The sequence below is a fragment of the Anabas testudineus genome, chromosome 12, assembly GCF_900324465.2.
Source record: "Anabas testudineus chromosome 12, fAnaTes1.2, whole genome shotgun sequence".
NCBI classification, from domain to species: domain Eukaryota; kingdom Metazoa; phylum Chordata; class Actinopteri; order Anabantiformes; family Anabantidae; genus Anabas; species Anabas testudineus.
The window spans coordinates 5,135,182-5,146,212 of record NC_046621.1 but is presented as its reverse complement, the minus strand read 5'-3'; the positions used below and the strand labels follow the sequence as shown (position 1 = coordinate 5,146,212).

General features: G+C 37.6%; 1 protein-coding gene across 2 annotated transcripts; it reads right to left on the bottom strand.

Moving 5' to 3' along the window:
• Positions 1 to 446: 446 nt before the first annotated feature.
• LOC113158636 (tetratricopeptide repeat protein 33-like) lies at positions 447 to 9,768 on the bottom strand. Of its 2 annotated transcripts, none has more exons than XM_026354683.1 (5): positions 9,665 to 9,768; positions 9,004 to 9,231; positions 5,526 to 5,607; positions 2,809 to 2,940; positions 447 to 818 (listed from the first exon to the last, which is right to left on the bottom strand). In XM_026354683.1, the coding sequence occupies exons 2-5, from the start codon at positions 9,228 to 9,230 to the stop codon at positions 447 to 449; spliced, it is 813 nt and encodes a 270-aa protein (XP_026210468.1). In that variant the 5' UTR covers position 9,231; positions 9,665 to 9,768. The 2 variants fall into 2 exon arrangements, with proteins under 2 accessions (XP_026210468.1, XP_026210469.1); XM_026354684.1 differs by having other exon boundaries at positions 9,669 to 9,764.
• Between the last annotated feature and the right edge of the window lie 1,263 nt (positions 9,769 to 11,031).

Genomic DNA, 11,031 nt, shown 5'->3' with positions numbered 1-11,031 from the left:
CTATGACACATTTTGATTCACATTTGATAAGAGTTTATTGAGCATGAATGCGTCCTTAGAGCAACAACCTGTTTTACAAAACACTGATGCATATTGACACCTCACAGCTCACCAACAATCAGCAATCAGATGTGGTGTGTGTTTTGACTGATAAAGGCAACAGGTTCTCTGAATTGTATAGCCACTGCTTTTTGTTGCTTTATCCTAAGGATAACTGCAATATATGTTTTTATTTTGTATTTGTACATCAAATCTAAATGGAATGACTGCCAATATCAACCAGCCACTTTTTTATTAGTCAAAACTCTACTATTTTATTCCAAGGAAACACTCCTATAATTTAAAAATAAATGTTCACAGTGAGATGAAACGCATAAACATGCTCTCTGGTTCTAAACCATTCAATCCAAATGGGCCCAGGATAAACAGATTCAAGGTGGACCAGTTCAAAGTCCTCTTGCTTTGACAAACTGTTCCTTTGATGGCGTTGCTGTGTCCTCTGATCCCTCGTCCCCAGTGACAGTTTTTATATTCCCCTCAGCGTCCATGACCACAGTGGTCTTCCTCAGCTCCTCATAATGTATCTGTCGCTCTGCAACGGCCACACAGGCCGCCAACACCTCGTCAGACTCAAAATCATAGTCCTGCTCAAGCTCAGGGGCATTAAGGATCTGTTTCTTTGTCTCTTCCTCTTGCTGAATCTTTTCTTTGGTTGCTAACTGCTGCTTCTTTAACCGCTGTGCCCACTCCAGGTCTTCCTGCCACAGAGTGCACTCTGATGGGCAGAGATGGATCGCAACCTGGAAAGACCTCACAGCCTGTAGAGACAGTACCAACAAGAGCTTTAAAAGGATTTGTAGTAGACACAAGGGCTTAAAGGGAATGCTGCCATAAGTTTAGATTCAATAATCATTTTGATTTTTCTCTGCTTGATATCAACTACAGCACAGTCTCAGAGCAAACACACGTCTCCACTGTAACAGCAACTTCGTGTAGACACATTAATCTAGCTTTGCTGTCTATGTAATGTTACATCAAAATCTACACATCAGCTTTGGTTGTCCCAAGCTAGCTTTTAAGCGCTCTGTAAAAGGAAGTTCATGATCTCCTACCAGCTGAATATTGAACCCAAATTTTTTTCAGGTCTATTTGTGGCTTCACCTTCATTCTCACAGATGAACAATATAACAGTGCTACTGGTGCAACTGACTAAGCAGGCTGATGCATCATCCGTATGTTAACGAGCACTTGCTTCATGTTGTACTGTAGACCGATTTATGATTTCATTAAGAAGTCATCAATATGTCTTAGCTGACCATCCAAATCAATATTAAAAACTGTTCCACTGAACAGATTCAAACGCCACCAATCATTAAAGAGATCTGATGTCACGCTTCAGCTGTAACCATTTGCTGTTGGTGAAATCCGCCTCTGCATTCTATTTGAGATGATTGATGAGTTTAGTAATTAACTCTGATGGAGGTCAGAGTCAAAAATTATTTTCGAGAAATAATGTCCATTTGCTTTGACAAATTTGTCTTTTGCTTTTTAACACTGGCTGGATCATCGATCATATATGAGGCAACGAGGTGTCAGCCCTCAAATATGATCTTTGTGGGCAATCTGTAATTAAGTCATCTTGTGCAAGTGTCAATGATGCATTAAACATCAAGTGTTAAATGACCAGAAAATTTAAAATTAAACTGTCTGTGCCCGAAAAGAGCATATCAAGTATCATCAAGTCTTTATTTTGAAAGTAATCCTTCAACAGACAAAATGCCACTGTAGACAGGCTGACCGGCTTTGCTGGGAAATGAATTTAACAACAATAATATAGAGAAGATAAATTTGGACAGAGCTGTCATGCTGCAATGTAATCAGTGCCAATATTTTTTTAAAGATTAAGAAAATAGTGCCTTTTTATTTTCCTTGAGTGAGACAGAGGAGTGAAGAAGAAGAAGAAGAAAAAAAAGGGAAATCACTGAACTCACATTTGCACAAGCAGGCATTAGTGAAACATGTTGACGCATACAAAACTCTAATACTTGACTGAACAAGCCTTGCTAAAAATAGATTTGCGTTTTTTTCCCCTTCCTTTCAGTGGCTTCATTATAGAAAGAGGTGTGTCCATATTTGGTTTAGTTTAAGCTCAAGTAACTTTCAACACTTCCCATTGTTGTTTTTGGTGCCGTAGGACAGGTCTCTTGCTCTAGGACATGTAGGAGCAACACACATTTGACATGTTTGCTTGGTTTTAAATGGGTGAACAGTGTAGCTGTGATCCACAGGTTTAATACATCAACAGGTGCCAGCGTGTTCTGGGGTAATTTAAGCAATCGTCAAGCCGCGGGCAGCAAGGTGTGCTTTGAAAGAGGCACTTCATCTCAGTGCCAAGACGTTTGCAAGAAGTAGTAAACAGGAATAAATGACGTATAGTTTATTGTAAAATCATATATTCAAATTTGAAGATTCCAGTGAAGATTATCACTCATTTTCTGGGGATGCCATGAACTGTTACGCAACACTGCTGGATGAATGTTGACACAGTATATAGGGTAGTAGCCATGAGCCAGCTTTAATATTGGAACATTAACACAGTCAATGTTTTTCAAAGCTATCAATCTATGGATTTATTTCAATAACTGCAGTGAGCATGACCTTGATCACCTAAGTACAACATCCTATGATTTGTTTAGGTTCTGCTGTCTTCTCACCAATTCCTCCATTTGTACTTATATTTGTTTTGTTAGCATGCTGTGGTATACTGTAATTTCTTTTCATTTGGAGTGTATTCCAAGCCATACTTACCAGATCCACCTCTCCCAGGTTGAGTTGGGCCCGACCCAGAGTCTGCCAGCCTTCCCACCACAGGGGTCGGAACTTCACAGCCATCTCTGCTGCCTTCACGGCTGGGAACACTTCATGCAGTATGGTCAGTACCTGTGGAGAGACCACAAATGGTTAAACACTTTCAATCTATCTTAAGTCAATGCTCGACTCGGGCAAATGTCCAAATACTTAAATAGTAAGATTTTTTAATTTCTACTTTTCCCTTATGTTCTGGTGTTTTCTTGTTTCATTGTAAATTCAATATCTATAGTTATAATAGCTAATATAGTTTTTATTGAATTAGTTGTTCTGGTGATGTAACTATTAGACCTAATGTACAGAAATAACAATAAAATACTGAGCTCATTACCCTCTTCAACCTTGGATAGTCTTGTAATCATATTTACTCAGACACTAAGCCAATAAATGCAGTAGTTTACATAGATTCTTTTAATTTTTGTGTTGTGTTGGAAATAGCTGTCAAGAGCTAATACCATTGTCTGTTTAGTTGCGTAACATTCTGAGGAATTAATTTGAGGAAAATGTTTTTCTCAGGGGGTTCAAAAACTACTGGTTACAAGCTAGTTTTCCACCTGGGACTAGTGTTGTAAAATGAATCCTGAAACACTGAATGGCTCCTATGTCACTCCAAGCATCACATACACAGGTACGACAAATTTTCTGCCAGCAAAGATAATAAGCCGGGGGGGAGCACAGCAGCGGGGCACGAGCACAGCGAGAGAGAACAGAGACTAGCGAGGAGAAGAGGAGATAGAGAGATACACAGGTAGAACAGAGCGAGAGATAGGAGAGAGAGAGACACGAGCGCGAGACAGAGAGAGAGAGAGAGAGACAGTAGAGAGAGAGAGACAGAGCAGGACAGACATAGAGAGAGACAGAGACAGACATAGATAGTGACAGAGACAGCAGACAGTAGACAGCAGTATATACATATAATAGATCTAGAGATATAGATATATACACATATATACAGACATAGATTATATATATATATCTATTATATATATAATATATATATATATATATATATATATATATATATATACACACACACACATATATATATATATATTGTTAAACATGTATTCTTGGAAAGCACATGTAAAGTGTATTCGACACACAGGCGCCTCGAGTGATGAGCTACTGGTTCATAACGAAGGGAGATTTCACAATGATGCAAAAAATGCAAAAAACACTGAGAGAAAAAGCAAAGTTATTCTCTTGTTAACCTCTAGGCTGGACCACAAAATCAAGTCAGAGACACTTTTAACTATCAGCAAGCTCCCCTTTACAATGAAATCATTTATTTAGGCCAAGGTGAAGTGGTGATAGTTTTAAAAATGGAGCCAATTTCCTCCAGACCACACTAAATTCTACAACAGACAAACAGACAGACAGGAGACTGCACATATTAGGCAAAAGCTGATTTAGTTAAACAGGAAGAAACGCAATGAGGGGAAGTAAATGACCAGCGTCAGTATAACCGTGCCCGTCATCTGGGCCAGTAATGGGGATTTGATGGGAGCCAGCTAATGACTGTGAATAACATCAGCACTGATAATGATCACAAATAAGCAAGATGTGCTATACATGTGTAGTTACCCACATTTGAGCAGACTCAAACCAAAAGCAGACATTTGTGCTTATGTCATACTTCAAGACAGTCGTGGCGTGAGGCTAAAACTATTTTGTGTTGGTGTCTTACAGGCTTGGTCCTCTAACGATTTCCTTCTCAAATATCCCATAATGGATAATATTATATTAGGCATGTGATGTAAATGGTTATGGCTAGAAGGATAGATTTGATTGTGTTAGTTGCAGTAAATGGAGAGAGCTCCATTTGTTTGTCTACTTCCTCCGACTTAGAAAAGAGGAGGTTTCTTTTAGAAGAGAAGCAGCAGCTGAGGGATGAATGAAGAATAAGAGACATAAAAAAGAGGCAACCTGACCCAAAGGGAGATGAAGTGAAAGTGACAAGAAAAAAAGGACGAGAAAAAAATAAATAAAAATAAAAAAAAACAAAAACGGAAATTAAGCTTAGGTAACAACAAAGCTTTTGGAAACACGCTGCAGACTTTCAATGGTGTCATCCAAGTGCTGATATCACTTATCAGACTTAACAGCATACCATAGTGGCAGCTGAAAGAGGATGTTACGTGGCCATGCTGGCTGATAAACACATGCACACACACAGTACACAAGCAAACAATTGTAGAAGTACATTCGCAGTTTGTTGTGGTCAGTAGCACCCCCAAGCCAAAGGACATACATGGAATCTGTTCACTTAACTTAAAGTTTCAACCTGCAAAACAAGTTACTGCAAATGACCAATTTACTGCATACTGGTTATGATTTTCTTAATATATTCAGATTATTCTGAAATCTGTTGTGAGATTAACAGTATTATCCAACCCTGGTGTAAAGATACACCCTCAAACTCTAAAGGCAGATGTTTGGACTGCATCACTTTAAAGACACACACTGTGGACTCAAGTCAATTTAACTAGATAACCTAAAGTCTGCATTAAGGGTAATGTAGATTTTGACAAAGGCAAAGAATTGGGAAATTATGAATCTGATCATACTCTCTTCCCATCGTGACTGGAACAATGCTGCTACTGGAGTACAGTGTTAATTAGGATAGAATAAACAGTAGAATATAATGTAGAATATACCTGAGACTTCATCTCGTACAGCAGTGGGTTGTCTGGAGTCAGATGAATGGCCTCATCCCACTTCTTAATGGCCTCCCAGTGCCTACAGAAAACACATATTGCAATTTGATCACTTAATCAATCCACCTGAGAAAAGGGAAGAAATAATGGATCTTAAAAAATAAACCACAACCTAGCTATTACAGGTGCACTTTATAGTGGGAAATCTGAACAGTGTTGTGCACCATTAAATAGCTTTGCATCAAAATTACTTATAGCAAATGAATGTTTGGTGGCTATGACTTAGCTTTTTACGTCCCACACAGACATGGTGCACTACACTAGATTAAACATGTCTTTGGTGTGTGTAATACTAAAACTGGTGCATAAAACACCACACACACCACAGTGAAAATGGATACCATGTTTAATTGTTTACTCCCTTACACTGAACATACTGTATGTTATGTAACCTAAAATAGGGCAACATATTTGTTTAGTTGGTATCAGTAATATTTTTTCCTGGTAATTGCTGTTGATGCTTGTTATAGACAAGTGTTATTGTAAAGCTGCCCCATCATGCCTTTTCCATTCTTGCATACAACTTCTCGAAAGCTGGGAGACGTTTATGAAACATGAGTCACATGTTGAGCCATATTTTATGGTTACTATAACTCCTCCCTGTGCTTTTGTGCATTTCAATATTTATTAAATGCAACTTTAATTGGCTTGTTAAAGAAAAAGACAAGTGACTACACAGGCTTCTTGGAGCTACTATGCTGCAAACATACTCCACAACACCTGCCTAACAGAATGGCAGCACAAGATTTACTGCAGGTTAAGTAAATACACACACAGGTTCATTGAGTTGAATAGACAGTTTGTAAATCAACCTTTTCACAGGCGAACCTGAAATGTAGTTAGGGTCTTATCTGAGCTAACGAGGCACAAATGTGGGCTGCCAGTTTGTTTTCAGACAGGAAAGGAGAAAAGTAAATGAGATTTGCATAAAATTGGGCAGAAGACACATAACTGCAAGTGTCACTAAAGCCTCACTGCAATCAGCTGTCACCACTTTCAGTCTACCGATGTATTTTACATAGATTTGTTTATGAGGGTTTATAAATCTTTGGAGTTTTGACAAGCCGATTCTCACTTTTTGGTACACTGAATAGACGTGTTCCTGCTCACGATGACGCTCTCCTCCTCTAGTCAATATTGACTCAAGAATAATTTCCTGATCAAGACAAAGGTTTGGGAAGATTATGAGGTGAAATACTGCAGTACATTTGACATCTGCCTTGAAGACAGACATCAACCACCCAAAAAAAAAAAAAAAAAACATTAAAAAATTAAAATCACACAACAAGATCATTAGCACTGAATTTGGATCACAGCCAGAACTAAGTTGAAGTTTGGCAAACATAGGCCACAGGTCTATTACAGTTAGACAGAAGAGTGAGGAAATGGAACTTGAGCAGTGTGGAAATCATACCAATACATGAAGCAAAGGAGAAATTAGGCAATAAGTAATGCACGACATGGAGCTGGAGAGCTAAAATACTAGAAAGTAAAGACAATAGAAGGCTGCTAACACTTACACATTATACTATTAGTACATAGTCATATTTAGTTTTAATAACTAGAAAACAAATATGAAAACAATTTGAGAGCATGTGTTTGAGTTAAAAACAGCTGAGTATTAAAACATTATGACTATTTCACATGCCGCTGTCCAAAAAAGGAAGCAACGCATGGTTTGCTAACAACACTAAATCAGTAAACTGACAAAAGCACAAACGTACAAACCTTCAGAGAACACTGAACATTTTAAATAGCCTCCAATGCCAGATTACATCTTTCAAGCTTAAAAGTTGGACTGAAAGTTAGACAAATTAGAAAACTATGCGGATTGTTTAATTTGACTTGATGCTTTCCAAAAATCCACTCAAAATATAAAGTAAGGTGTAATATTACAAGTGCGCTGCCCATTTTTTCACCTTAGTCTTTTTAAGCAATGTGATGTTTCCAAAACAGCTATGTTTTTTTCCAGTTTGGAAGATTTCACATTAATGTCTTGAGTGAATGTCAGACCTGTCATTTTGTTTTGTTGAGTCTTGCCAAAGTCTTGGTAAGGTTGGCTGTGGCTCAGAATGAACCTAGATTTACAAATACATACCCCTTCCACATTGTAAATTTACTTTTTTACTTGTTTTAGGAAATCCATTAGTTATCACTCATTCGCTGACATTTTTCATTTAGTTTTTACCTGTGAAGTACAGATATAAAAGTGTCACCAAGCCCATTCATGTAACAATGACTCAAGTAGGTTATAAATTGACACCACCCAGGACAAATTTAGCTAAATATTAACTGTGCTTGGTAAACCTTGATAATTGAGCAGATACATGACATGACATGACACGACACAGTATTTAACAGTGACTCGTGACCCTGGTAAAATTACAAACAGTATCGGATTATATTAACTGCGACATTCACTTTCTCATTGCAGATTGTGTACAATTATAATCATTTACAAAGAAAAATTACATACATACTAAATTACATCTTCTGGACTACTACTGGGTTTTATGTGGCTAAATTAAAATGAAATATATATGCAGGTCCTGATGAATGCTTATTTTGTTTCCTAACATCTGTGTAAAGAATATAATGTAAGGTAACTCTTTATCTGCAACTCTTTCTGCGACTATCACTTATTGGCACATTCAACACATTCCAGGATGTCCTCTTAATATTCACCAGATCTACAGATAAGCTACTCTTTAGAATTAAAGTAGTTATTACACGCTGTGCGAAATGAGTCTGTGTGCTCTGTACAATGGTGCCCTCCTCTGGAGAATTTCTAATGTCACAAAATACTGGTAAAGTCAAGCTCCTTTCATCTATAATGTACCTATTACATTAGCCATTGCAAGTAAAAACTGGAATTAAGATGAGAGAAGAAAAAATGTTGCAGATCTGGCTTTGGTAATAAATTTCACTGAACAATATGTCTGAGTATTATTCATAAAAGGTTGAAGTAAGCCTGTTATTCTAACCATTAATCCACAATAAGAATCAGGTAGCACACAGACAGGAACCCATCAACATAAGTGAATAAAATATGACTGAAGCTGTAATCCTGCTTGCTAAAAACTGGCACAGATAATAGACGGTGCCCTTTAGAAGAAAATAGGAGCCTATGTATCAAGTGTTGTTTGTTCAGCTGAAGTCATTATTGTCAAAGCAGCAACTGAGCAAATGTTCAATGTAGGGGATTTAACAGGGCACTGCATTTTCAATTGACTGAATTATAATCAGCAGAAGCTTTGATCCCTCCACCAACATAACAACTAACAGCTCCTGGAAGAATGAATATGTTACAAACCTGACATAATAGGTGTTTGTATGTTCCTGTGCGTTGTTTTTAAAGTTCATGGTGGCGTGATGCAACACGCACAGAGGACTGACTGGTCTGAACACCTTCTCTCACCTGCCTTGCTCAGCCAGCAGCGCACCTTCATCTTCCAGCCTCTTGCTCTTGGCAGCACAGTCCTCCAGAAGCATCTCCCGCCGTCGTTTGATGGCGTGCAGCCAGTCCACCTCCTCCTCTACACGTCCGTCATCTTTTTCAGACTTCTCCTCCTCAGCCTCAAACTGCTGCACCACTGACTTTGACACCTTCTCACCAACTTTCCTCTTCCAGCCAAATGAAGCCATCCTTTAGGGGAAAGGAAGCGCGTTAGTAGGTGCGAGCAGTCACTCAAATCCTATCAGCTGATTAAAGACTTTTATTTTGAAATATCAGAAAACTAGCTAAACGTGACATTTTAGCATGTCAGCTACAAGTATCTAGTTGTTTGCCTTATTTAGGTGCACAACATATAGCTGGTTGTCTAGGCCTTATCTAACAACAACAACAACAACAACAACAACTCTGAGACTAATTAACGTTACAGTCAACAAATACAAAACAACGACGCCAAATAGCTAGTTAGCAAATGTTAGCTATGGTATCTTAGCTAGCATTTGTGCAAACTGTTGACACCTCAGTGTATTTGCACACAAACATTATGATGTGTATTTGAATTTATTCTTAAAACAGCATATCCCATAATGTTATTTTAAGACATTGGAAGGAAATGTATACGCACAGACCGCTACGGCTTTCCGTTAACAACACAGCACCGAGCTAACGAGAGCTAATGGTTAACCATAGTTGATGGCCTTGGATGCTGCGTTCAAGTGGAACACTTAAATCCTAATGACAACCGAGTGGGAAAAACACACATCAATGCGTAAAAATGTCCATGCCACTCTGTGCCTTCTAATACAGAGTAGAAGATATTGTAAAATGGTGACGGCGATTATATGTCCTAGATGGAGAGAAGTGGTGGATGGCACTCCGACTTTTAATTATTCAATTATTTGAATTATTGTGTTCGCTCTTTTCCATTTTACCGACATTGCTTGAATGTACCGTGACCCGGAAACTCTGTAAATGTTTACATCGTTTCTTAAAGAGACACGAACCGTGCTTTGTAAATTGAACGTTAATTAATGAGAATGTGATTCATCTAAATAGAATATTTGTTAAAGTTTCATTGTTGTTTCTCGGAAATATCGTTAAAAGCAACTTAAAAATTGAAAAGTTGAGGGGATTAATGTGAGCATGACCACATGCTATTCCACTAGATGACACCACAGATATGAATCATCCCAATTTAACAACGTTTGACATAACATCGATTACAGTCTATTAAAATGGCAATCAACAGAAATATATCGACGGCTATTTAGATAATAATAAATCGTAATTAATCATAAATGTCAATATTCACTTTATATCCAGCATTTGCATTGCAAGCACTAAATTGAAATTTTGTGGGCCAGGCTGTGAATTTGAATGTCACATGTAAAATGACCATTAGTTTCACATTACATTTATATCAGATTACACATTTACAGTACACTGAGTATATGCAGTACAAGTAATAATAGTTTCCTTAGTACTGTTTTTTGTGTGACTAATGTTATTACTGGTTTTATATTTCTTGTTATTGATGCTTATTTTTTCGTCAAGGCATCAAGACACTCGAGACACAGAGAGGCGTTAACAGAATTGTGTGCAATTTAGCAGTTTATTAGGCAGTTGTTTATACAAATGATTTCAACACTGTCCGTTCAGATTTACACTGGTCATTCTGGTAAGGTCCCTTTACACACCAAAAAAAATAGAACAATATTTATTTGAAGCAGTTCAAACAGGCTGACTTTACCTGCTAACAGTCCACTAGGAAACTACTTCATAAGCTGTCAAAAGGTCACACAATCTTTCGGACAAAACCCAACACGAGTCATGGAAAATAATTTCTTGTAACTGCTCCTTCAAACTATAAATGTTTCGTTTTACAATATCTTTCATAGACCACATTGTATTTCTTTAGTATTATCACTATATGTCACAGACTCTAGTTTAAAACTGAGACATAATGTTCAAATATCAACTAAATATTTCAGT